General features: G+C 40.9%; 1 protein-coding gene across 1 annotated transcript in view; it reads right to left on the reverse strand.

The window, feature by feature from the left end:
- The window catches only part of SPTBN5 (spectrin beta, non-erythrocytic 5), a 98,633-nt gene that overhangs the window by 60,139 nt on the left and 10,895 nt on the right, over nucleotides 1–27,599 (reverse strand). Inside the window, exons 8-31 of the mRNA XM_054828681.1 lie at nucleotides 25,948–26,180; nucleotides 25,354–25,507; nucleotides 24,261–24,461; nucleotides 22,883–23,089; nucleotides 21,506–21,697; nucleotides 20,624–20,776; nucleotides 19,954–20,084; nucleotides 18,558–18,809; nucleotides 17,603–17,890; nucleotides 16,692–16,938; nucleotides 15,691–15,830; nucleotides 14,567–14,666; nucleotides 13,690–13,860; nucleotides 13,432–13,596; nucleotides 12,469–12,695; nucleotides 11,706–11,892; nucleotides 10,253–10,453; nucleotides 9,698–9,814; nucleotides 8,923–9,086; nucleotides 6,116–6,248; nucleotides 5,145–5,290; nucleotides 4,319–4,433; nucleotides 2,880–2,990; nucleotides 1,530–1,709 (exon numbers count right to left, since the gene is read on the reverse strand). Of these exons, the coding sequence (XP_054684656.1) occupies nucleotides 1,530–1,709; nucleotides 2,880–2,990; nucleotides 4,319–4,433; nucleotides 5,145–5,290; nucleotides 6,116–6,248; nucleotides 8,923–9,086; nucleotides 9,698–9,814; nucleotides 10,253–10,453; nucleotides 11,706–11,892; nucleotides 12,469–12,695; nucleotides 13,432–13,596; nucleotides 13,690–13,860; nucleotides 14,567–14,666; nucleotides 15,691–15,830; nucleotides 16,692–16,938; nucleotides 17,603–17,890; nucleotides 18,558–18,809; nucleotides 19,954–20,084; nucleotides 20,624–20,776; nucleotides 21,506–21,697; nucleotides 22,883–23,089; nucleotides 24,261–24,461; nucleotides 25,354–25,507; nucleotides 25,948–26,180 (4,215 nt within the window). The remainder of the gene's footprint in view (nucleotides 1–1,529; nucleotides 1,710–2,879; nucleotides 2,991–4,318; nucleotides 4,434–5,144; nucleotides 5,291–6,115; nucleotides 6,249–8,922; nucleotides 9,087–9,697; nucleotides 9,815–10,252; nucleotides 10,454–11,705; nucleotides 11,893–12,468; nucleotides 12,696–13,431; nucleotides 13,597–13,689; nucleotides 13,861–14,566; nucleotides 14,667–15,690; nucleotides 15,831–16,691; nucleotides 16,939–17,602; nucleotides 17,891–18,557; nucleotides 18,810–19,953; nucleotides 20,085–20,623; nucleotides 20,777–21,505; nucleotides 21,698–22,882; nucleotides 23,090–24,260; nucleotides 24,462–25,353; nucleotides 25,508–25,947; nucleotides 26,181–27,599) is intronic.

Here is a 27,599-nt window from a genome sequence, read left to right on the forward strand (position 1 = left end):
TTCAGATCACAGGATGCACCACAGATTTCAGACAAAATTCAAACCAAAGGTATTTTGTATGGTTCCAGCAATAAAAAGAAAAAGGTACCCCACCAACAGGACATTTTCCATCTGAAGTCAATAACTAAATTTATGACATAATTTATGAAACAAATCAATAACAAAATGAACTCTGAATGACTATGTTTTAATGGATAAATCCATAAAGATCCATCTTGATGAAGATCCCCAGACTGAAGACTTCAAGAATCTAATATATATTAGAATAATACATAGTAGAAGAAGTTTGCCTTGTTCTTACTATTATTCCTAGATACTGTCAGACAGACAGTGGACAAATGAACCTTTTACCTACATCAGTAGAGCCACTCTAATTTTCCTTAAGTCATATCCTAATTCTTTTTAATTCCCCATCAACAGTTCTGCACAAGATAATGGATTCTTAACAGTTAAAAAACAAACCAACCAAATCCTCAAAAAAACAAAGCGCCATAAGCATCCTTTATCTCTAACTGTACAATATATTTTTTGATAAAATATGACAGGTAATGCTGGTTTGAACACTTTTAAGGGACTTAAAATGGATTACCCTAATGCGCAGAAGCCTCTCATGCTAGCACAAAAGCATCATGTACACTCTATTGCAGTCTTGATTCCAGCTCACCACCTTAAGACAAACTTGTGGGAAGTTTTTTTCCAGGTGAGCATAACCTGGATATTCTCAGCTTCCCAGCAAACTTGGAAACACATTGTGAACTACCAGAGTTATCTTTAATTGACACTGAAGTTACACCTGGAACAGTTCAAGAGTACAAAGAATGTAAAGGTATTCTAGAAATCTACATTAGGAACTTCCTTCATGATAAAAGGGGACACCCTTGCTGTTTTAGTACCTGCTGCTGCAGTACTTGCAGCAATAATCTACTAATTTGCAGTGGTGTAGCTCAAGTGCCTTCACTGAGACTACTGATATTTGCAAAGTATTTTGTGGCAAATCATAGCTCAGTGATCTACTGAGTTCTTTGGAGACAATGCTACTGTGCATTGCAGATGATGATTTATGCTGATATATGCAGGTCACTGCATTTAAGCAACTTGAAAGGTTACTGCAAAGACCAGTGAATTGTATTTGATACATTCCACAAAGTAAGTTAACTGAGGGTTATTGCATGCCCTGAGACAGAGAGAACAAACTTTTAGCAATTATAAATGGGAAACATCTATTTTTATCACTCTTCCTCAGTGGGGATTGCAGTTTTTGAAAAAACTACTGCTGCTACTGCAAAGTGATGACCATTTCTGACAACTATCAATTATAAACAGCTGGATACAAGCTTTCCTTCCTACAGAAAGTAAAAGATCCTTATTTCTAAATAGCTACAAGCACTTAAATACTTGATTAATAACACAGATAGCACCTGCAGCCTGGTACATCAACCTTTGCAGCTTGGAAGTACACCTATGGTTCACACACACACTGAAGGCAGCTTTCCCCTGTGTACCAATGGACAGAAGGCAGAAGTGCTTACATGTGCCTGAAACTGGTGAAGCTTGTATGCTTGTTCCAGAAGTTTCTTGCGCAGTTCCACTTTAGACTTCAGGGCCTTCCAGTTGGTCACTATTGCCTGCTGCTTTGCTTTCAGGTCTTCCACTTGCTTCTTTGAGCAATGGGTCAGCACACGATCTGCGGAGTGGATCAGCTCCTGCAGCTGCACACAGTGAAGAGAGAAGAGGGTAGGAAAGAGAGAGTCATAGATATCCAGCTAATATCAGAAAAGTTATGATAAGGGCTCTGTTAATTGTACATGAATCTACAATTCAAACATTTTCTGACCTAACTTTTCTGATGCTAAACAAAAGCGTCCCTAATTACAGTTCTATGGAATAACAGTGACATCCAGTGTTTGCTAGGGCTCACAACAGTGATTTGTTCAAATAGGCAGGCAGATTTTGTTTCTCCTTCTTACTATACCATTTATTACATGAGTAATGCAAATAATAGCTAACCATACCTTGTTTTCCCCAGTGACCATATAGATTAACTGTGACTACATTCTTTTCATGCATATCTCATGCTCTTTTACGTTTAAAAGTAACAAGCAGCTGGTGGGATCAACTCTAGTGTTACCTGCCACAAGGCCAAGACATGAGGCCACTGATAAGTAGTAAGTAATACTGGGATAACTACTTCAGTAAGCTAAATATAACACGTGCTGTGTTAACTATACCATTACATTTACCAAAGTGATGAAGAGAATACTCATAGTTTTATTGGTCTAGCTGAAGCTAAGCAAATCTCCTATAGACAAGAAAGCTGTTCTCACAAGCTGAAATTTTTCACAAGTTTGTATAATGAGCCCTATCCTCCTTTCTCGCAGTTCAATTCCTACGCCTCTAAAGTTGTTGAAAATTCCAGACTGCTGCCCCATCCTTCCTTCTATAATCAATCTATAGTCAATCTATAGTCAATCAATGCATTTTGTGTTCAATGAATATTCAGTTTCTCTGCACATAGTACAGATTCTGGATTTTTTCTTGTAATCACCTGGAACACTTTGAAGAAGACAGTAAACACATCATAAAGGCTGGCATAATCATACATTTCAAACAATGATCAAAAATATCCCTGTGAATCACTTCAACAGTCAATACTCATTATAAATGTCCCTTATTCCTAAGGTGTTAAATTACCTACTTTATCACTGCCATCAGACCTTGAACATTAAAAAAAGCAAAAGACTAAGGAAGATCCTTAGAGACTTCCAGACTCTGACAGAGACCCTGTAATAATTTGGTTCACAAGACTAAATTATTACTATGATTGTATTGTAAACTTGAATTTTCACTACACATTAAAACCCAGAAGTGACTTTCATTACCTGCTGCTCATTCCCAGAGAGCTCGTGCTCCAGGGCCACATGGTTCCGGAGCTGGGTTTGCACACCTCTCATGTCCTTGGCAACATCATCTGGAATACTTTTGGACTTCTCCTAGAAAGAAGAAATTGGAGAAAGCTTTGTTACTTTCTACTTCCAAGCAAAACACACTACAAGCCTACTTTATTAATTCTGTGTAGTGCAGTTCATACTGCACAGTTAAGGACTTCCTGGGATACTCAGCTATGGTAGATAAAAGGAAGCTGGAAAATCACGTGTAAGTATCTTAGTGATTAAGCTTTCCAGTTGGACTGTGAGAGAAGAAGGTTCAAGTCTTTCCTTGATCAGACAATACAGGAGCTTGTCCTACAGGCTTTGTGTTGGGACTGAATTGCTCTCCCGCTCAGTAGTGAAGCTTGTTAATAAGATGAAATGCAAGAAGTGTGTATTGGTTGCCTGAACCAAACTCAGCATGGGGATAAACCAACAGTTGGTTTGTGAAGCATTTCTGAACTATCACTTGTCACTGCCACAGAATTAACTACTTCATCACTGAAGTTAAATATGCACCAAGTTCTGAAAACCCCATGTGGTATATGATGAAATATTATGACATTTGATTTTCATTCATGATAGGGAAAGATGGCAGGAATAACATAGCTGAATAGGGCAGCCTCTGCCAGCACAAGCAAGTAGAAAATCTACTGCATGGAAGGTCACAAAGCCCTGTTGCCTTGCAAACAGTGGAAGCTCTGTTGGATCGCTGTACACATCTGCATTAGGGAAACCACATCTCTCATAACAGCAAGGATGTGGTTTTTCCATTAAATTCTTCAGGATGCTCAGATAAAACAGAAGGCTGAAGATTTTCATTGGGACTTCTCCCCCCAGTTTTCACACCAGGTCTATTTGAAATTATTGCCAGTACTGGGCACTGAAATGAGAGGAAAAGATTTTTGGCCCAGCTTTTTGCATCAGGTCACATGATTGCCTGACAACCTTCTAGGCTAACGGTCATTGTAATCCAGATAAATGCTTTTTAGAAGACAGTTCTTTCTTCAGCACATAAAGCTACAACGGTGTACAAAGAACCACCACGGTGAGGCAGTAAACAGTTTATTAGGCCTGATGACTGCAAACAACATTACTATATGCATTGCACTGTGGAACAGCTTAGTTCAAGCCCTGGTCTTCTCAGCTTATCCCACAGATCAACAACTCTAGCTGCACCTGGTTTTACCAATGGTTCTCATAATGTGACTAGTCAGGCAGCTAAGGATTACCCAGGATTTTTTTTTTTTTTTAACACTGAGTAATCACACAGGTTTCTTACTGACATTTTTTTTTGAAGTCAGCAGTAAGCTGAGAATCATAAGAATACTCCACGAATTAAGCTGTGAAATGAAATTCATATTATATGAGACTTTCCCATTATATTTTACCTCAATATGGGCCAAAGCATCTGTCAGATCTTGGTAACACTTGTGGATTGCCTCAGCATCTCTCAGCCGCTCACCTCGTAATTTGGTAATTTCCAACAGCTCCTCCCAGGAGTTCCTACAAGGGAGGATGGGGAAAAGAACCATGTAAAACATTTTAACCAGGAGTAAAGGAGATTAACAGTCTGAAGAAAGACTGAAAACAAGACCTCCTCTTACTTTGTTTTTCATTCCTGCCATTAAATTCTTTTGGAGTGATTCTCTGATGGGTAGCATGTCTGTCACCCTATTCTGTCCATGTTCTCCTGTCTGCTCTAGGCACTTAAATAGATGATCCTATATAAGGGTGCCCCTCTCTAATATGCCTTTCAGTTTTTATATGCAGGACTTGGAGCACTAAGTCAGACCGTGCTATTCCCTCATGCTTCTCTTTTGGGCCAAAGATAAGAATCTTAGAACATCCTAATGTTGTTCTGCAGAGCAGTCATGGGATTCAAACTTGAAAATCAGAAGCAACTAAACACCTAGCCTTTCAGTTAGGTGATCTTGTTTCAAAGGGCAAAGGAAGTTCACTCACTCCTTACTTGTAAAGCCCCTTTGATGCAATTTACAAGAAGCCAAATCAGCAAGCAGATAATGTCTGCATTATAGTAGTTTATTTTTAAATGAGGCATGGTTGCAGCTCTGTGTCAGTGAGCAAACCACATATTTTGCAATTAGAGAATTGGGAGGACATGCCTTATCCTTTTCCAACTCCTTCTCACTTCCTCCTCCTCCTCAAGAGTGAATTGAAAGGACAAAACAGTATAGAGTAACACAAGTCTCCTACCTTAGCTCTTTCTGCTTCTGCCGAATTTCCCGGGACTCAGAATGCCCACAGTTCAGCAAGTTGTCTGCCAGCTGCTGGCAAGCCACAACTCTTTTCCCAGCCGCTTCCAACTGGTGTCGGAATGTGTCATATTTGGCACAAAGTTGCTTTTGAAGAAAAACCACCAACAACAAAAAACGCATTTTAAGTGCTTTCTTTTCCTCAAACATACCTGCCTAGCTATAACAGCACAGCCAAAAGACAGGTAATAAGCTGATCATGTTTGGAGATGGAGAAACTGCAGAGAATGACTGGATTTTACCTTCAAAGACCATAAGGAGCTACAAACTATTAGCAAAACACGATGTTTGTGATGCAGGTGGGAGGCAGAAACATTGTTACTGGGGATAGAATCAATGTACAACGAATGTCAATTATTAAATAATATGTTTTCACTTCATGAATGCAAATGTGTATTCAGTACTGTAACTGGATAATGTAGTCCATTTTAAGATTTAGGACATTTTAGGATATTTTGAAATAAATGATAGACACTAGGATTCTGAACGGCTATTGATTTCTAATGGGCTGACATTAGATTAGTTTGTGTGCCATGTGAAGAGGTATAGCTGTAAATGTTTGCACATCATTTGTGATGAAAAAAATCCTTAATGGACACCACACTAAAATATCTGGTTATTAAAAATAGAAAGGAGTTGCTCTCTGAAGGTATAGACATTTTAGCATGCAGCTGTTCATGCAGCTCAGCCCCCCATGGTGACAGTATGTGAGTGTTAAGCAATGCTGCCTGCCTGTCATAACGAGTCAATCCTTCCTACCCATGCCTCACCTTTTTCTCTTCCCATCTCCCAGTTATTTACACTTATTTCCTACTCGGTCTTATAAGATTTCAAGGACTACCTTAGAATCTTTTTTACAGTCTCTCTGCATACAGTTTGGTTGATTTTTGATCTGTTACCCAAAAAACTCACCAAAACATGTTCATAATCATTTCCATAGTCTGCAGAGCTGACTGTTTGTTTCTGCTGAGTGATCCAGTCTTGCAGATCTTCATATTCTCGTAGAAACTCATGCAAGACAAGAGTCTCATCCAGCTTCTTCCCTCTATTGGGGGAAGGAGACAAGACAATACAATTAGACCAAGGGAATATAAGAGGAGGGTCAGTAACCTCTCACTATCAAGACTCATTCTCTTTATGACTTTATTTCTCAAGATTTGAAATTGTGTTTGTAGGATGACAGCTGTCAGCCAGGTCAGGCTCCTTGGCTGAGCTTTCCAGAAAACCACTGTGCATAGCTGAGCTCTCTCCCTGGTTTTGTGTTTTGTTGTGCTTTTGTTTGTTTGCTTGTTTGTTTGTTTTTCCTTCCCAAGGGAATACCCATCATTTTTTTTTCCAGATCTGTCCTGATCTGTCTTTCTAAAGATAATTTAGTACTTAGGAAAATGAGAAGAGAATCTTTCTAACTGAGGATGGTGCACCAGGAAGGCAAATGGTATGAAAGTAATTTTATGCAATTCTGCTCCTATTGCCTGCTCAGCAAAATTGCTGCAACCTGCAACATATTTCTGATCATCTAGAGTACCTTTTAATACAGCCTGACATGTTACAGACCATACATAGTAAACAAAATATCAATTTTCCATCTGCTAACACTGTCTGGCCATTGTGCAAATATTCCAGGAAAGATGAACCTGGGCTTCCCTGTTTGAATCACAAACGCTCATCACAAGAGATGGAGCCTGCTGCGAGCGTCCAGCCTGCCAAGGAGAATGCAGAACAGGGGTACAAACCAGAGCACCAATAAGCACCATGAGACCCAGGTTAACATTAAGTGTGAACGAACACAAAACACTTCTGTGTTCAACACACACAAACATTTTGATATTTCCAGATTGAGGATTTCTTTTTCTGAACTTTTCATTGACAGGAGTTTCTATTGATGCTTTTACTTTTTAAATTGTAAACAAGAATAAAAACAAAAAGTAAAATAAATATCAGCATTTCCTCTAGGCTTAATTATTCTAGAATTCAGATTATTTGTTATTATACTTGCCGAGCTTCATTCCTTTTCTGAGTGAAAAGGTTTGTGGAGAAAAAACCTAAACTCTTCAGACATTTGTTCCTTCCTGACAACAAACCACAAGTGCTTAAAAACCCTGTGTACGAGCAACCTGTCCTGTTGTAAACATCTTACTGTAACGATAACAGAAATGAAGTGAAATGAAAAGTAAATGATTCATTCAAGAGAAAAACCCTTCTTATACTAGCACAGCAACTGGGCATAAAGGTAAGTGTAACTGTAATTGTCTCCCTTCTGCTATGTAATGAATCAAGTAATTTTCAAATACCATTATGGAAACCTTTTAAAAACATTTTTTTTACTTTTGATAGCAGATTCCAAATACCACAAAGGCAAGTGTGGTGGGTTGACCCTGGCTGGAAGCCAGGTGCCCACCAGAGCCTCTCTCTCACTCCCCTCATTCACTAAACAGGGGAGAAAAGGCATAACGAAACGCTTGTAGGTCGAGATAAGGACAGGGAGAGATCACTCTCTAATTGTTGTCACGAGCAAAACAGACTGAACTTAGAGAGGGAATTCATCTCATTTATTACTAGGCAAAACAGAGTAGAGGAATGAGAAAATAAAATCAACTCTTAAAACACTTCCCCCCACCCCTCCCATCTTCCCAGGCTCAACTTCACTCCCGGCTTCAACCTTCCCCCCCTCAGCGGCACAGGGGGACGGGGAATGGGGGTTACGGTCAGTTCATCTCACGGTGTTTCTGCCGCTTCTTCATCCTCAGGGGGAGGACTCCTCTCATCGTTCCCCTGCTCCAGCATGGAGTCCCTCTCACGGGGTGCAGACCTTCAGGAGCAAACTGCTCCAGCGTGGGGTCCCCCACGAGGTCACAAGTCCTGCCAGCAAACCTGCCCTGGTGTGGGCTCCCCTCTTCACGGGTCCACCGGTCCGGCCTGGAACTTGCTCCAGCGTGGGCTTCCCACGGGCCACAACCTCCTTCAGGTGCCTCCACCTGCTCCGGCGTGGGGTCCTCCACGGGCTGCAGGTGGAATCTCTACACCCCCTCATCCTTCCTCCATGGGCTGCAGGGGGACAGCCTGCTTCACCATGGCCTTCACCACGGGCTGCAGGGGGATCTCTGCTCCGGCGCCTGGAGCTCCTCCTCCCCCTCCATCTGCACTGACCTTGGTGTCTGCAGAGTTTCTTACATCTTCTCACTCCTCTCTCCAGCTGCAAAAGCTCTCTCTCCAAGTGTTTTTCTACTTCCTAAATATGTTATCACAGAGGCGCTGATTGGCTTGGCCTTGGCCAGCGGCGGGCCCGTCTTAGAGCCGGCTGGCATTGGCTCTATCAGACACAGGGGGAGCTTCTAGCAGCTTCTCACAGAAGCCACCCCTGTAGCCCCCCCACTACCAAAACCCTGCCACGCAAACCCAACACAGCAAGTCAGAATCTGGCATCTCAAGTCACTTTACAGGAGGATGATGAAGGGGAAAGAGGAAATTTGGAGGCTTCAAATCCTTAATATGCAGCAAAACTCCCTGAATAAAATGTAGAGTTCTTGCTTAGCAATAATGAAATGCTCATAGGTGCAAAGTATTATAATATAAACCCAAGAAATTTCCTAAATACATTTGAAAAAAGAGGACTAAATGGATATGATCTAAATTCTAGTGAGATAACTGGAGATATCCTTTATTGACTTCAGCTGGCTTTGAATCAAACCTAGGATCCAACAGGCAGTTCTAGTTTATACCTTGCTGCTGCTAGTTCCTGTAGCTCCTGGAGTCTTGAATGAACTTGTTCCTTTGGTCCATCAACCTCAACAAACTGGATGGAACCCGCAAGAGGAAGGGTTTGGGCACTTACACTCAGTTCTTTCATTAGATTTTGGTAAATGGCAATCTCATGCTCCAGTGCCTGGTAGAGAAAAGAGTTGATTAAGAGCCAGTTGTCCAAGATATCCACTGTTTGAACTTTTGCACCAGCCTATGGTGTAGTCATTGAGACCTTAAAAGAGGAGAAAAACTTTCTGGAAGCATGTGACATTTCCACGACTTGATCAATTTTAGATCATTTTCTAGCAAAATTTTTTTGAAAAATGTGTACATAAATTCAAACAAATTGGGTGAATAAAGACAATTAGAAATTCCTGATGCATTATTAGGCAGAGAAACGTATTCCTGGAATAATACTCTATCTGTATCTTTAATTTTAGGAAAAAAAATAAGGCTGCTGCATGCATCTGTTGAGACTGAAAAGTAGGTATCAGGTCATAGTCAGTTTTAGCCTCAGAAAAATAAAATGAGAATATTCACCATTGTCCTTTTTCCCCAAACAACATTTTTTCTAACCACATTAGTAAGCTGTGTTGATCTCTTCTATCAGGCCATTCACATGTAGACATACATCAATGCGAAATATTTTGTAGATGGCTGGACACTTAAGTACCAACGAGATGATAGAAAATTTTACAACTGCAGACAGACCAGAAGATCAGGACAGCATACAGAATTTAAGTAGAGAAATACCTTATGTTTCTTGAGGAGTTTCAGTGTTCCATCTTCATCTTTACCATAGTCCTTGCTTGTCACAAGTGGATATTTTTCTGCTACCCAAGCCTCCAGGTCTGAAGTATTCATTAAAAACTATAAGGTAAAGAGAAAGCAAATTAGTTTCTACCTCAACTTTCAAAATACTCATGTCATTTTTTTGACCTAATAAATTAAAAATGGAGGGTACAATGTAAGATTTACTGTGAAGGGCCAGTTCAGGATTCATTGCATTACTTAAGCCTGAGGCTCTCTAAAGATATTGATAAAGGAGCTACTACCAGGAGAAATGCGTGTTCTACACACAGCCATAAGGGATGGGTACACAGTCCGAGGCAAACCTCTAGAGCAGCAGGTCTAGACTGGGGGCTGCATTCAGCCATGCAACCCAACCCTCCATTCCCATGAGTCTGGCCTCAAGCAACTGAAGTGAATACCAGTCCCAGCAAAGCTGTTTTGTTATTCACTTTAAAACTTTGGTCCTCTTGTTTGTCTGAAGAAGCTACTGTGTAAGCACTTTGTTGTAATTTGTACCTCCTGGAAGCCAACTGAGTGTTGCAGCTGCTTCATCCTTTCCTCACAGGCCTTCTCCAAACCCTGCCAGGCAGTCACAAGCTCCTGACATTTCTCATTTATTTTCTGAGCTGATGGGTGCTGGCCCACAACCATTGTCTTTCCTTTATCCAGGACCCGCTGGACTTGCTGTTTATGGGCATTCACTTCTGCCTGCAGTTCCTGGGAATGAGATAAAAGAAAAAAAAGGAAGGGTATGTGAGGACAAAGAAATTCTATGTGCTCCCAGTCCTAAGAAAACTAGCAGTTCGTGATGGTGGGCAGAGTATAGCCAGTGGACACAAGGACTGTCTGTTTCTACAACAGCTGCAGCCTCAGCCACCAGTCTCTCAGCCCTACTTGTATAATGGTCTTCTCTTGCTGCTGCCACTGAGGAAGAGGTAAGAGTCTGTAAAGTGGCAGCAGACATCCCTTAACTTCCCTACACCCTCAGCTTCACTCACCTAAGTCCTCAGCCTGGTGCTCTGGCCTGGTCCTACCCCTCCTCCTTACCATGCACCTGTCCCTCCCCCTGCCCAGCAACCAGGGAGGTTTGGAAGATGGAGCAGGACAAGGAATGAGACACAAAGCTGGTGGATTCAAAAAAGAGTGTTGAGCTGCTGATGGGAAAATAAAATATCTCAGAAGATGAATGGGCTGGAGGATAATGGGAAGAGAGACATTGTCAATAGTACCATGAAAATCATTACATTCCTGCTCCATAAAGCTCCCCCACACTGGTCTTATAACCTTTCTCATGGAACTTGCAATCCAGGTGCTGCAAAATGCAGTGTTGGCTGTGGTGCAGGGCAGCTCTGAGGTGCCCCTCTGGCTGTGAGGAACTGCTACAAAGAATCAAACTCTCCAGAAATCACTATTAACCTGTCTTTATAAATATATTGACTGTGGCTTCCTCAAACCATTTTTCAAGCAGTACAGAACTAAAATAAACATTAAATGGCTGTTATATGCTCTCCAAGAGAATCCAGGAAACACAAACCTCAAGACTGCATGTGTAATGAAGCAGTAGGCATAGAACTAAAATAGGATGAGCATATAACAGTCAATATAGTCAAAAAAGTCAACTACTTTTTTCTATTTAGTGTGAGGTACACTAGCTTTTTATCCACTTTTAATGGGAAGAGCTGCAAAATTTCTCATAATAATAATAATATTGCAAAATATGACATATTTTGCAGTTCCCACAGGAATTTCATGTTTGTTCTGAAAATCATCACCATATTGCTGACTTGTCTCAACCCACTGGAACCATTTTAGCTGGAATCAGTAATTGTACTCATTGAAAGTGTGGCAATACATTTTGCTTGCAACAGTCTTCCCGAAGGTAAAGGAGGACTATACAGGTGCTGGTTTGCAGGCTGAGGTGAAATGCAATATGCCAACATGCTGTAATACATTTGATTAAAGGAGTTACCTTGTGTTTTTGCAACAGGCTTTGAGCCACATCCAAGGACTTCCCACAGTTCGTGGAATGAGCAATAGGCAATCGCTCATTAATCCAGTTTAGTTCCATGTCATGATAATGGTAGAACTCATAGAGATCCACTGCAGCTTCCAGCAACTTACGCCTCTCATCAAGAGGTGCTTGCAAAGACTCAAACCTAGGGGTCATCCATTATATATATATGTTAAAACAAAGCTTTATCCTGATTCTGCCAAGGTAATTAGGCTATGATACCACTATGAAGATTAGAAAACACTGGACACTTCCTTGCAATTAAATTTCAATGGTTAGTGCTGGCTGCACATACAAAAATCCCTTCTCCAGAAAGCAACTTTTGACAAGTAGACTTACATGATAACACTAAATGTAAGCAGAGGAAAAGTGATTTACACTTTTGAAGTCCTAGGCTTGTCCTGTGATGTTTTAAGGAACTAGTCACTATTGAATGCTGGATCACTTCACCTCTTAGAAAGCAGTGGATGACCTATGAATAAGCAAAGGACTAGAGGAAGAGTGCAGCAGGCAAGGGGCAAGGTCCAGTACCAAAAGTTGAGGTGGGTTAACAGGCAGCTGTGCAGGTGCAGATCAAAGCACAGTTGTGGTCCAGCTGGGAGGAGAAATCATTCCTAAATATGGATTAAACCTAATCAACTGAAAGACATTTTCTCTAATGTAGAGCAAAAAATGCTATTTGTCACAATGGGTGGAGACAAAAAAGAGAGTGATGCCTTACCTTTTCAGATATTTCTGTGTTTCATCCAGAATTCTCTGGGAGTCAAAGTGATTGGTGGCCATTTTCCTCGCATGAGATACAATAGAGTTCATTTTCTCTGCCAGCTCACGTGTCTCATTTTCCAACTGCCTGTGCTGCTTGAGTAGGTCACGGCTGGAGCGCAAATCATGGCCTGTCTCAGATTCCTGAAGAACTTTCTCAATTTTCTCTATCTTCTTTTTGGCATCCTGCCAGGAAAAGATTACTGTACACTTATACTGACCTTTCAACATCATTTTATTTCACTCAGCCCCTCGCATGACAGCTTCCTGGACACAATTTTTAAACCTATACGTCCTTTCTTGGTAACATGATGACCAGGTGTATCTAAGAAGCACCCTCTGGGACTATTTTGTTTTGCACACTATTTTGGAGTACTCCTCTCTCTGAGACGCTAAAGCACAGTCTCTCTGAACTATCTTCAGTGACATAACACAAAACAATCAAACAATTTTCAAAGGCTTCAGATTCTAGCTACAACACAACAGCAGTTCCATGACATACTGGTATGGAAACAGCCTCATGGCCCATTGTTCCTCTTATACAATTTGCCTGGATGACTTAGTGCCATGCCTCCAACCCCCAAACTGATTCCAAGCAAGCAATTACATTTGCACAGCATTGACCCATGGAGAGAGTTCTGATGGTTTTTGAAGTAGAGGTTGGCCACACATGCAGTGCTGAGCCTGAGTTCAACAGCTTTGTGCCTTGGTGCTGTGCTGGCACTGATATCCTGCTGATAGCTTTGGAGTGAGCTTGGTCAGCATTATATTGGGTTTTCTCTCCTGAGGCTGTAGAGAAAATGGACACCTGAAATCTGGATATCTGTATGGTATTCTGCCTTTTTTTTTTTTTTAGGAACATATAACAGAGAAACCAGGGTCCTAGGCCATTCCTCCCCTCTATTTCCCATCGCCTCCTGACCTGGAGCAGTTCCATGAGCTGTTCTTGCTGCCCAGCTTGTCTCAGCTTGTCACCTCGCTCTATCATCTTGCCATACAATTCCTTCCACTTCTTTTGAAGCTCTGACATCTTCTCCTGGATAGAAACTGCAGCATAATGGTTGTCTTGAATCAGTTGATTTCCTTTCTGGAGAAACACAGCACATCATTTTTTTTGAGCAAATCAGCATCTATGAAGTTTGGGACAAGATGGAAGACTTAGTTCCAAAACTGCCTTCACCTTTATCAGTGTTGCAAAGTGCTCCTCATTAGCCATCATTTCCTTCTCAGCAGCCTCATGCCACTTCAGTTTGCGTAGAACATTTGTTGGATCACGGTAGGATTCATCTGATGCAATCTTGTACTTCTCTTCCATCCATATCAAAAGCTCAGCAGCATCACGATTAAACTCCTTACAGAAACAAACAGGATTAAATTGATTTAACTTCTGATTCTGTGTGGGTTTGCAGTGCATCCTTGCTGTTAGGATCAAGCCCTGATGTTTTTCTTCTAACAATTAGGAAATATGATATATTTTTATATAAAAGTTGTTCTATATCATTGACACTCTTAATTGAAGAGTATGATCTTGAACCACAGAACAGTTTTTAAGCCCTGAGAGTAATATCTCTTAGTCTCTTTTTTACCACATTTACTCATCTGTTGCTTTTAATTGTCGGTGAGGGTTTGTATTTTTGATAGACTATTTTAACCATAAGTGGTCCAATCCTCCAGTATAACTTTGTATCTCAGCACTGCAAGCTAAATTTGTTGCCAAAAGTACAATTACTGTAAGTAATTATGCCAAATTGTTAAGGCCCAGAACAATAACAAATAATGAATAGAATAAACTTATCCAGTAGACAAAGCATTCTGTTGATATTTTGCATTCAATATCTCCATTTTTGTTTTGGTATTTTGCTATGGTTATGGCTTTGAAAGATTTATCACCAGTGCATCACCTGCTCCCTGGAGAGTGAAATTCTCTGTCTTATAGCCAAAGAGAACGTGAGTTGCAGTAGGAATGCTCAGCAGTTTCGAGATTTGTCCCATACTATGACAAAAGGCAAAATTACTTCACACATGCCTGACCAAATCTGCAGTATCAGTCTTTTTACCTGCAGCTGTAGGGAATCCAACAACCTCTGTTTCCTCTCCGTATTGCTTTGTATCAGCTGCTCCCACCTTCGCCGGAGAGTGACCATTCTCTCTTCAATACTACCAAGAAAAACAGGAAGCCCAATGCAGTACTAGTCACATTGGTCCCCCTTGGTTGTACTGTAGTCATGACCATGATACAAATGGAATCTAGTTTAACATCTCGGCTGACAGGAGGAAGGGGTATACGGCCCAGTCCCACGATCATGCTGGGCTCATCTGGAAAGCAGCTACTGCTTGCCAGCTGCTCTGGATTCTTCTTTTGTATGGCTGTGTTACATTAGTGAATTGCAGTCATGTATGTTTGACTAAAACACCCAGACCTTTCTCTTGCTCAAACATTCCACTTAATTAATAATTTTCTCTGTGATGTAAGTGCAATGAGGCTCTGGAATGGCCTTCTAACAGTAGTAGTGCTGGCAAGAAGTCAGATTTTAAGAGCAGTTTTATAAATTTATGGAGGGAATTTTCAAGACATTATCACTCGTGATCACAAGAATATGGTCTTTTTGACCCAAGAGGTCCATTCTGACCCTATATTTCTAATTCTTGTTTATGCAGGGGTCCCCTTACTAGATCCTAGTGGCTCTAGCACAGTAAAGGAATTACAGTTCAGCTTTAACAAAAACATGAAGGAGCTGCTCCTGATGAGTTATTTCCTTGTGAAGTCTTCTTCAGACTTTTTAACAGCAAACATTGATTCTAATATGTAATACTGATAAATAAAGGAAAATTTGTTTTATCTAGGTATTTAATGAGTTTACATTAAAAAAAGTTTTAACACTATATGTAATTTATGATACAATGTGAACTATTCTAGTGTTCCGTTAAATGCCACCCTTTACCTAAAGCATTCTGCTTCTGTTAAATGTCACTTGTAACCTAAAGCATTCTGCTTGTTTGTCCCGGAAGCACAGGAAGCCTGTATTTTTTTTGAAAAAAATCCCCTTTTTCCCCCCTCATCCAGCAGATCACATCTTGGAGGTCAACTAAATCCTGGCTCAGAGAAAGCTTTTCATCTCATCCTAATCACACTGGATCATTTATTAAAGCTAAATAAAAAAAGGAAAGAGTTTGGACTCACACATGAGATGCAAAGTGGCTGCTCTCTATTAGATTCAACCCACTTTCATTAAGTGCTTCAACTCGTCTCTTCAGCGCCATCAGCAGTTGTTCAAATTCCTGATGTTGCTTCAGCAGGCTTCGAACAGCATCTACATGGTCCTGCATTTAAGAAAGAAAATTTGATCAAGTCTTTTCTTGGTCATATGATGTTTCTGTAGCAATGAAAAAAAAATTTGGACCTTACTTTCCCCCTTCTCTTTCAGGCAGGAGATATAGTGTACATTTTGCTTGTGTCTAAGGATGTTCAGGGCTACAAACAAGCAGCACGTGTTTAGGTTTGTATCATATCTGGTTCCTCTGGTTTATGTTTCCATTACAGTTTCATCTTCACCTTTTAAGAAAATCTGCATTCTGAATTTGTGCCACCACTCTGGCACATCTAGGGATGTGCAATACAAAAGGCTGTAACTTTATTCCAATTAGTTGACCCAAAAGTATTGAAGTTTCAGTTTCAGCTTCAGCTGAAAACATAAAAGATGGTGACACCCCACATCTTCCTCGTTCACTGATCTTGTGAACATTGCCTGCATTTGGTTTTTTTCCCTTCATTTGCTTTAATGTTCTTAAAATACTCAATGAAAGAAAAAACTTTATTTTTTTTTAAAGTCAGGTTTTTACTTCACCAAAAAAACATTAATTATGTTCAAGCTGAAACCTTTTTTTTAATGGTTAGCCACCAAAGGAATGAGTCAATCGTATATAAACCATCTGACGTGTACAAACACAGCAACAAATCACAAGTCTAGCTGTTTTTAAAATTTTTTTGAGACACAACAAACTTCATTCTCATCAAGACGAGTAAGAACATAAGAACATTAATAAGAACCTGAAAGTCTAGTTTCCAAGTATTAAAATGCCATGACCATAAGAATGAGGAAATTGATTTAATTAAGATAATTGTTGCTATTCCCTGGATAGGGAGATGAAGTAGGAGAAAACAAAATCAGCTGTTGTACATACCCCAAGATCATCCCCCCGGAGAAAGGCCTCATGGCCAGAGAGGGCTGCATTGATACGGTCTCCCTCCCTATTGAACTTCTGCAATTCCAGGCCATCCTGCAGCTTTTTCCGTCGTCGTTCCCACATTTTCTCCAGCTCTTTGTTCTCCTCAGCGAGCCTCTCCATGGAGTGGTGGACATCTATGGTCCTGCCGTTACTGAGTTGTTCGTGGATTACTTTGCGACCTAGCTCTTCCAGCTGCACAAATCTTTCCAGAGTCAAAAAGAAAAGTGAGAGCTCACTGCATGGGGGAATATGAATTCTCTTTCATCATAGCTCTTTGCTGTCTTGACAGTGCCTAGACATTAAGCTTCCCTCCTTTTCACTCTTTTCCTGCTAGCCATGGTTGTGCACTACAAAGTGCAGCTGGTTGTTTGCCTAAGGGTGCATGCTGGAGGCAGTAGGTGAGATTTCCCCATTTGGATTGAAAGCTCATATAAGCAGGCTTTCCCATTAAAAGGGAGAGGAGGGACAACTCAGTATCTAGAGCTTCCTAACAGCGCGGAAGGAGAACTGAAGATGATGGGAACTGGAAGCAAAAGGCCTGAGAAGGGAAGGACTGGGGGAACTGAAATAAAGTGCAGATGGCACTATCTGAGAGGTCAGGAGAGCTTGGAACCCTACTCCAAACATACAGCTCCTCCTTCCCATCCCTGATGGCTGTTTGATCCATCAGCCATCAGGATAAGTATGCAAAAGCTAACTGGATTTTGTGTTCCACGGTCTCCTTCTGACACTAAGTTTCAAGAGCATTTGAATAAACTCTCAGCATCACTTTCATGCACAATTTATGTACACGATAGACATGTTTAATCTTCACAGCACTGTTGTCATATCACCCCACTCTGCCCAGCCTGACAGAATCTCTCTACCTTTCATTCTGAGACCTAATTTCTTTCAGCAGGTCCTGATGTTCCTTCAGCAATTGCTCTGCAGAAGCCACGTCCACACCCATTTCTTCACTGCTCAGTTTCTCCCGAATGCTTTCTGCCCACAGCAGGAGCCTGCGGCTGTCTTGCAGGAAGGACTGTTGATTTTGGGCCCGCTGCAGAAAGTCCCGCTTCTTTTGGGTTTCCAGCTTGAACTTTGCAAGAAGTCTCTCCATGTTCTCCACCTGCTCAGTGATAGCCTTGCTCTCTGCAGGGTTGGTGTCCTTAATCCTACAAGAGGAAATAAAATACACTCTATTGGATGAATACTTCAGGCGTTTAGAGCTTGAACCAATAGTCTTTAAAAGGAATGGATTTGGATATTTACACTTCCATTAAAAAGAAAGTCAGCTGAGGCAACAAATGCTCCACATTAGCAAGAAATATTGATGTGAATATGGTGTACTGCAGATAGTGCATGCCTGTGAAAGACTCTGGTAACACTGTTGTGGTTCAATGATTCATTCCCATTGTGAATGTACAGAAAACTTAAAGATGTAAAAAACTTTAATATTTCAAATTCAAACACCTGTGCACAATTCTCTGTTATCTTTCTTCCTTCATTCTTGCTTCCCCCAATTACCCTCTTTCAGGACCTAAATGATACTTCCACATTTTGTACTAGATAACTCCCATTAGTAGAGATAATTTGTTAGAGCCACAAACAATCCTGTGGTGTTTATCCTCCTACAACAGTGAAGTTTGGAAGCAATCACTTCACCAATCACCCAAGCCATACTCAAGAGAGGTGATCTCCATCCAGTCAGTTCTTCAGGTTGCTAGAAAGAGAAACTTCAAAAGAAACCTCATAAGCTGCTCATTCTCTTTATACCTATAAGTTGCAACATGAACTTAGAGAACTAGGAAAGAATATGAAAACAAAGAGCAGGTTCCTTACGATTTTGCAACACTCCTCAAGTATTCAATTTTCCTCTCTATCACCAGGACCTCTCTCTCAACTGTAGACAGTTTGCGCTTGTCTGACTCCAGCCCAGCAGGTGAGTTGCCTGGTTCCAGATGCCTGAGTTGGACCATCTTGTCTTGCAGTAGTACTCCTATGCTCTGACAGTCCTGAAGAAATGTCCTCACATCAGCCACTCCAATCAGCTCGGAGCCCTTCTCTTCCTTCAGAGTTTCCATGCGTTCCCACCTTGGAGAGAGAGAACCCAATTACTTGCATCCAGCCTTAGTCACTACCCCAAAACTTGACTTCACCTAGAGAGCAGATTCAATTTATAACCTTCATTATACATGAGCTATATCCTTTTTCTATTATGAAAAAGTCTTGTACAAAGATTTCATGGGGACTTAAGCGGGCTGAGGGGGTGAACACTTGCACTCCCCCACAACCTCAAAGTTCATCTCAGTGCCACCTCAAGCAAGGGGACTTTGCTCAGGTGACCAGAACACACTGGACACAATGCAAGTAAACAACAGTGGTCAAAATCAGGGCCCAGCTGTGGCATGGTGCCAGAAGTATGTACACAACAGGTACTAAATATACTTGGTGAAGTCAAACGGGGTTTGATGTTCCTTTCAATATTTGTGAAAGGCGCCCTCACACAGATGTTTAAGTATACAAATCAGCTGCTGCAGTACACTACAGACAGAACTGCTCTGAATCTATCACTGCCACCTGTGGGCCGATTCACTTTGTGCTTTAACACACACACATATGAATCGCTGCAGCTTAAATATCTCAGTGTCAGGGGCCTAGAAGTGCCCATCAGTCCTGAGGACTGCCCCCTTCCCACCAGTGACAGTGGGGACAGTCTGCCAGGCAGCTCTGAGGACTGGGACCCACCTCTGGCCCTGACTACCATCCCAGGCCCATCCTGCTCGCCTCCCTGTGGGACTGGCCCTGCATGCTGAGGCCCCTCTCCCCACACCGGCTCCCCATCCCAAAAGGAGCAGCCAGTCCTCGCTGTGCCCTGACAGTCTGGCCCAGGCCTCACACCAAAAATAGACTTCCCGGCCAGGCCGCAGCCCTGCCCCCTCACCACAGATTAGTTGGGTGTGGGGACTACAGGTGCCCCCTGGCCTGCCCTGCTCCCTGGCTGGGGCAGTGGGACAGGCCCTGGCTGCAAGGCCCAGTGTGGGCTCCAGGGAGCACGCAGTGTCCCTCTGCCCCAGTCCCTGTCTGGTGGCAACAAAAACCTCTCCTCAGGCCAATTCTGAGAGTTAAAAATCTATCAGACAGGTATTCTGTCAGTGTAGTGTAGATCGGGCGTGAAAGGTCGGGTCTCCAGCTGACCCCATGAGCCAATCGTCTGTTTTATCAGTAGCACCTTTACCTGTTGTTGATCTCTGACAGCCAAATCTGGATCTCAGAATATTTGCTGGGACTGAGCTTTCCATATTTAACAGCTAAATTTTCAATATCGTCCAGTTGGCCTTTGCCTGCAGCCAGTTCCATTAAAAAGCTCTAAAATAGAAAAGATACAAGAAGGCAGAACTTGAGGTTTTTCCATTTATATGGACACAGTTCTCAATAATCTGTCATATCCACTCATCTCCTGCTTTCACAGTTGGCTTCTCCATCTATCTGTCTGCTGACACCATGTCCGCCTGCACATGTAGCTCCCCTATAGCCCTCCTGACCTCCCTGGTGTGCACACTACGCCAATGCACACGTGTCCCACTCCACTGGGATGCAGGCGTACTGCAGGATTTTTTTCATCATCTGGCATTTTTCTTCAAGTGGCATAGATAAATCACAAAAAGAGTCCTTTTCTGCCATGATATTTGTATAGGATACTACGTCCACAGGAGAAGTTAAAGGGACATAATTACATCAGCTTCAATAAGTTTGGCATAGTTAATGCAAAAGAAATACCTGATCTATGCACAACTCCTTAAGTTGAAATGAATGCAAAGACTCTCGAAACTTCATTTTTCAACTTTATCTATTCTCCCAAGGTCATTCTGATTTAAAAGATATGTGTGAGAAGGAAAAAAAGGTACCTGATATTTCTGCTGCATGACCTCCACATTGTCTGCTTGAGGCTGGAGAGTCCGGAAAATGTTCTCTTTGTCTTTCATCCACGACTGAAATTCTTCACAAGAGCTACAGAAGCGGTAATAGCCAATCATCTCCTCCAGAGCCTTTTTTCTGTCCTGTAAAACAGACGAAGACTTAAGTATTGTTGTAATAACTCTTTTCCATTTGAAGAAAAAAAAAAAAAGATTCTTGCATTTAAACTACAATATTGAGATGGTAGCTTAGTAGTTTTGCCAGACACTGCTGAAAGAGAACATAACATGTTACCTTAAGATCACAATACTTCTTCCCACAGCAACAGTGGTTAAAAAGCATAAAGGAAGCAGTTGGAGAGTGCTCAGCCCCTGACAGGCAGCAAGGTCGCTGTGCTGCTTGCTGCTGCTGACTGAAGATTTACCTCAGTAATCTCAGGAATATGTAAAAGTCCCAAACAACACGTTTTTGTTGCTCTTTAGGGCAGGGTTGCAGCAGGTTGGAGTGAAAAGTAATAAATGGAGAATGCAGATTACGGTTATTTATTTTTTCTGGTATCAGGTAAGACAGTCCAAAGATTTAGGAGCTGCAGCAAGCAAACATTAGGGGAAAAGAAAAGATTACTCAAAAGAATCCACTCTTGATAAAGCTAAAAGAATAGAAGGTAAATGGGAAGTTTGCCAATATAAAATGTGTTTTGATACAAAACTTCAATGATAATCTCAAGCCTTGGAGTCCCACAGGACTTCACAGGATTGAGGCACGTCATTATTAAACTGAAAAGCAGAAGCTGGCACAGCACTTTTAGCCTCACTTTGCATTGCTTTGGACTTGATTTTGTGAACTGCAAAGAACTGGAGGGGATACTATACCTCAGCCATGCTCTGTAGATTTTCGTAAAGTGAATCTATTTCATCTTGGGTCTTCCAGATGTTCTCTGGAAGAAAATGAACATCTGGACTGGAGGTTCCAGGAAATGCATTTTCAGATGTTGCCCAGGTTCGACTGAATGATAGCTTAGTTGTCTTTTGATTTAAGCCACTTGGGGCTTCCGTCTTCACCATCTGTTAAGAAAAATTTAACGGAATTGATGGATTAATAATTCTGATTTGGATAAAAATTTCACATGGAAGGAAAATTTGGATTTGCTAGTTCAAATCACAGCATTCTGACCTTTTAAACAAAACATTTCCAGTATTTGTTTGAATCTTTTTATTTTGTTTTACTCTGAAAAAATGAACCAAATAACTGAAAAATATTTTGGTTTTGTTTACAGAAGAAGTTTGATTTAACTAATTCTAAAATATATTGATTCAGCAAAAATTCTCATTTTATGCCCACATCAAGGTTGTATTGTTAGGGGGTTTTTTTGTTTTGTTTTTGTTTTGTTTTTTAATTTTTAAAATTACCAACAAACGAAGGAATCAGCTATGCTCACAGTTCTATTTGTGGTGATGTTTTAGTACCTGAACATTACCGGTTTCAAGGCCTGCGAGTGCCCTAGTGAATAAATGCTTTTATTTGCACATCGATACCATCTTGTCCCATGCTTTTTCATGTTTAGTAAGAAAGCAAAAAAATATTTTGTTCTAATAAAAATTAATGTTGGAATGATGAGGTAAAGGAAGGACCCAAAGTGGTGCTTATAGCTATCAAACTGGTTTGGCTCATGGAAGTCTGAAAGAAGCAAGCTATGAAATGTGTAATTCATTTCCCCTGAATTCTGTTGTCAAATGAGCTGACCTCAAGTCAAAAGCTCCCTATCTAGTCAGTGAAAAAGAGGGGCATCTGCAGAAGTTGACTTCATCCTGTATGCCTTAAATATTTTATCCTGGGATGGTATGAATTGCTCCTGGAGCTGTGGGATGGTTCATCACTGCATTAGGATGGAGAAAGAATTTGTAAAGGTGTTTAAATTAAATGTCTGCTTTTTAAAACTGATTGAAATTAATAACGTTATGAAAATAAAGAGAAAGAAGGTATTTGCGAGGACCGGTAGAGGGAACTAATATAGACAGGCATATTTTTAGCATTTCACGGAACACTAACCAGGTGGGCTGTGAGTGGCCAATGAACTTTTGTCATTTGAAATTTGCCTCAATTTTATTTAAAAATTTCTTCTGAATTAAAAAAATGTTCTTGTTTAGGTCATTTGGAATATTCTATTATGGCAAAATAAAAAAATTTTACATAATTAAAAAACCATTTCATTCTTCCACAAAATATGACACAACCCTTCATTTACTTACTGCAGCTGGAGCTTGCCCTGCTGCAATGTCAGCCTGCTCTTTCAGGCGTCTCATCTCAGAGGAGTAGGCTGCAATCTCCTTCTCCAGGCGCAAGTGACGATGCAACAACGCTTCGGCACTCGATTCATCTTTTCCATAGTCCTTGCTGGTCAGAAGGGGCTGCCTTTCTCGCAACCATGAATTTGCTTCATCAATGTCAGCAAAGTACTGAAGGAACACAGGGAAGAAAACATTTAGTTTCATCATGAAAGTATCATATCCAGCTCCTTCCTCTTTCGAAAATTATGAGATGCCATTAGGTCTGTAGCTATAAGATTACTTCCAGGTGTTGTGAAAGCTATGAATAAGGTAACTGTAAATCTGTGATGTATTTTGTGATCACACCAAGCACAGATCATTCACAGAATCACAGTGAGTAAACAGATTCAAGGATTGCCTATACAACTCTTTAAAAACTCCTAACTAACTAAAACTTTATGGTGCTTAAAAGCAGCAGTAAAAGGAACCACTACCAACAGTATGATATTGGTAGCACATAATTCCAACAGATATTTTCTAAAGGTTTTAAGGAATAGTCCAACAACAAACAATGAACTCCATCTACAACAAAAGCTTTCTTCTGTTTTCCAGAATTTGCAGTCTGCCTGGCTATGGTTGTAAAAAAGCAAAACAAGATTTTGAGATATAAAAGTACAACAGAAAAAAAAAGACAATCCATAGTAGTGAAGGAAAAAGAAAGAAGAACTAAAACACCATAATGATGTTAAACTTACTAGACAGAACAAAGAATTTAGACTTTGTCAAGAACAAAGCTGTTAAGTTTTGTTCAAGTGTCTGATAGGAATGACAGACTGAACAAAAGATTTAGGAAAAGGAGAATAAAACCACCTGAGATTATGTGATGTGATTTGTGAATGCTGCTCTTATAAGAGCTCTTCATTTGCAGATGTATGAATGTTTGTAGGTGTAGAAGTGTAGATCAGAATGGCAGGGTCAAACGTTTCCCAGGCTTTGGGAAGTTCATGGTTGATCCAAGTCTTACAGCATGCTTCTCTTCTTGTTGGGTTTTGGCATTTTTTTTTCACATTAGAAAAATGTCACACAGCTACCCAGATCCCACCCTCAAAAAAGACTCTGCATCAACACTATTATGTGAGCTATTTCCATTAGCAGTTTTAATTTAGAGCAACTCCCAGCTGCTCAAATCTCCTGCCTGGCTGGCTTGCAGGAAGGTTGAGATTTTTTTTTTTTTGACATCTTTTTGAAGACTGACACCTGAAGGCTTCCTGCCACTGTTGCCCTGAATGCGGGGGTATGAGGCAGAACTGAACCACATCCATGTCCCCCATATCGCACACCACAGCAGAGCCCTGCTTACCTGTTTGATGAGAGCTGCTGCCTGCAGGCGGCTTTTGCGATCAGCCACCTCATCTTGGAGCTGCTGCCACAACTTCTGGAGGTTGTCCGTCTGCCTCAGAATGTCCTCCTGGCGTGCGGGGTTCTTCTGGCTCAGCTCCAAGCCTCTCCTCATCACATCTGCACATACAGCCCTGTGGGAATTGCACTCCACTTCGAGAGCCTAGAAGGATGGGAGACATGTCAGTGCAACTCGCTCCCCACCAGCTGAGAGTGAAGAGGAGGTCCTGTTCTCCGCTACTGTAATACATATCTTTCCAAGAGCCCTTTGCCTATGACTTTTCCTTGAGCCCTGAGATGATTGCCCCTTGGCTCCCCGCACACAAGTTACTGTCCTATTTTTTGCTTTTGATGTGAAGCTTGTTATGCAGTCTTCTCTGAAGGAGATACTTGTTTGTCATCCACCAATTCATCTGTCTTATGCCTTCAATAAGCAACAAATACACAGATACACACAAATGTATATGAAAAATACAGAAGTGGCTCCTGTTTCAGCTTTGTCATGCAAGTTCTCAAGTCCACAGGTCTCTTAACTTGTTCACAGTGATTCTTTGCCATAAGAAGGCAGTAACTCATATAAGTAAACTTTTGATAAGACCCCACAGCAAGCTCTTGGGGAAAGTGGTAACAGATTTGTAAGCTCACACAACGTTATCCATCCTGCCTGCTGATATCTGTCGTCTTTTCACCATCTCTTTCTTTCCCCGCATCTCTGTTGGCCAGGAAAGGTGGGTGGGAAAAACAAAAACTAGCAACCTTCTTATTTTCCTCCCATCCAAAGTGAGCTAATATGGAGGCCACTGTCTTCACTAGAAGCTGCACTTCTAGTCCAGTATGAGGGAATTTCTCTCTCTACCCTTTCCTTCCCCTCTTGGAGAAAAATCCCTATGCTGTACTTTTTACTTTTAAAATTCCAAACACTGGTCATGACACTTGAGATAACGAGTGGTTTGACAGCTTTCTTGTAAGTGCTGCACTGACTGAACTGAAGGACATAGATGTTCCAAAATCTTGCTATAATAGAAAGACAAGGCACCACCGGCAAAGTAAGATACCTTGTGCTTCTGAACAGAGGCTGTAATCTGGCTGACATCTTTCCCTAACGTTGTTGTTCTTGCTAGCTTCCATTTCTCAGAGATCCATGATTCTTCCTCTTTGCAGTCACGGAAGAACTCAAAAAGCTTCAAAGCCTCTTCTAGCTGAGATTTTCTGAAACAAAGAAACAAATGGTATATCTCAGTCAGAATTAGGATCCCAGGAAGACAATGGTAGCAAAATCAAAGAAGAGTTTAGAAAATCCAAGATTTGAATGCCTTTGATTCCTCTTTGTCATAGATAATTTATTCATGGAAGACAACAAAGGAAACAAAATTACATTTCCCTCTTCCTCTAGGAGGTGAAGAGATAATCACATGCTATTCAGACTTCACAAAGTCAGTCATAATAAATGCTGAGAATGAAGCTATTCTTCATCTATGAAAGCGAGTGATCTCTTTCAGTGAACTGCATCAAGACACTCAAGTTGCTTGTGTTATGTCTTTATAAATGGAGAAATAAAAAATTTCAAATGCTGGGAAGCTGCATCTTCTGATTAAGGGAGTGATTGCCCATCCCAATCAGGAAGAACAGAGCCATAAGCATAGCCCTACCGTGACTTGCTCAGAGCTGTAAGATTTTGATACAGCTGACGTAGCATCTGAACTTTTGCATAAAGCACTTCTGGTTTAACTGTGCTGTCCTTGCTGATTTCTGCTGTCCTCTGGGTGATGTGTGTCAATCTGTCATCATAGGAAGAGATCTGCGAGTCAACCAAGTTGTGCTTCTGCAGCAAATCTACTACTTCCAGGAGCTGCTTCCCACAGTCCTGGGAATTCACTAGCACCTGCAAACAAAGTGAGAAACAAAAGGCATTGGCAGAGGGTGCATCCAGGGCTCAGTACAAAGAAATCATTTGAAAGGTTCCTGTTGACTTTCATAGCTTTGAAATGTAAAAGACTGATTTGAGCTAGATACAGCTGAAAAGCTGCCTAATTAGAGGAATCATACTTTTCTTTCAATTTCATAAGCTAACAGCAACAATCCAGAGTTTCTAGCTACTGCAGTGCAAGTAATGGTCTCTTCAAATAAGCATCTGTTTTCACACCTAAGTTATTTCTATTGATTAAGCACTCAAGGTCTCAGAATTTGTGGGTGCAAGGAATAGCCATTTGTTATACACCCTTCTGTAGGCAGATTGATTCACAGTCTGTATTTGGAGAATTCTACAATATCCCATTTTGTGGTATGTTTTGATTGCACTGTGTTTTGGGTTTGTTGGGGTTTTTTTGTTTTTTGAGGAACTTACTTGCCTTTGCCATCTAAATAATGAAAATAAATACTCCATAATATTTAATTGGTGGGTGATAAAGGTACCAAGTTCTTAAGTCTGTCCTCTTCCTAATTGTATCAATGGATACAATTATCAATCTTATTGTAAGATGTCATCTTTCCTTACCAATTTTCTCCCATATCCTCAGGCTATCATGGTTCCAACATTATTACCATTAGGTGTTCTTTGTTTATTAACACTAGGACAGAAAGATTCATAACTTACAGATAGCTCTTATCTTTAATTTGAAATTCATAACTTCATATAGCACGTTGACTCTTTCAACTTAGGTACAAGGCAACCCATAGTCATAAGGACTTTTCTGTCTTTAAGACAAGGCAAGACGAGAGGATGTATATATACTTTGTGTCATTACAAAATCAGTATGAAACCAGTTATTTCATATGCTAAAGAGAAGACTTTGGGCTCTGACACTCTGGTAACACTTGCTAATTCTTGCTAAAAGCAATCACTGTGCATTTACAGTGGAACTTTTCTCTCTCACAAGTTTAGATACCTGAAAGTCAGACATATACCCGAGCTAGTCCCCACCTGTATAATCACTGGAGGTACTTCCAGAAGGTAATTCAGAAGAATTACGTGGAATGGGAAAAGGAGGCTGTTTTATTCCACTTTTGCTTTTACATTTCTAAATTTAGGTGAGATTATTTTCCTTCTTTATTTTACTACATAACTTGAACCTGCAGTGCATGCCCTGTAATACCATATCTGGCTTTCTGATTAGAGAGATCCTCTGTAACAAAGACTTTTTTCTCATGTAGTTACCTGCAATGATGAACTAAAATGCGTCTAAGTAAAAATGGTGTATTTTCTCTATAGCTGATAGACCTACTTCTGTTGGCACCAGGCAGTCCCTGGAACATGGGGGCTTTTTCAGGGACACACACTGGTAGCAGTGCAAGCTGTGTGCTG

Source organism: Grus americana, chromosome 5, assembly GCF_028858705.1.
Source record: "Grus americana isolate bGruAme1 chromosome 5, bGruAme1.mat, whole genome shotgun sequence".
NCBI lineage: Eukaryota > Metazoa > Chordata > Aves > Gruiformes > Gruidae > Grus > Grus americana.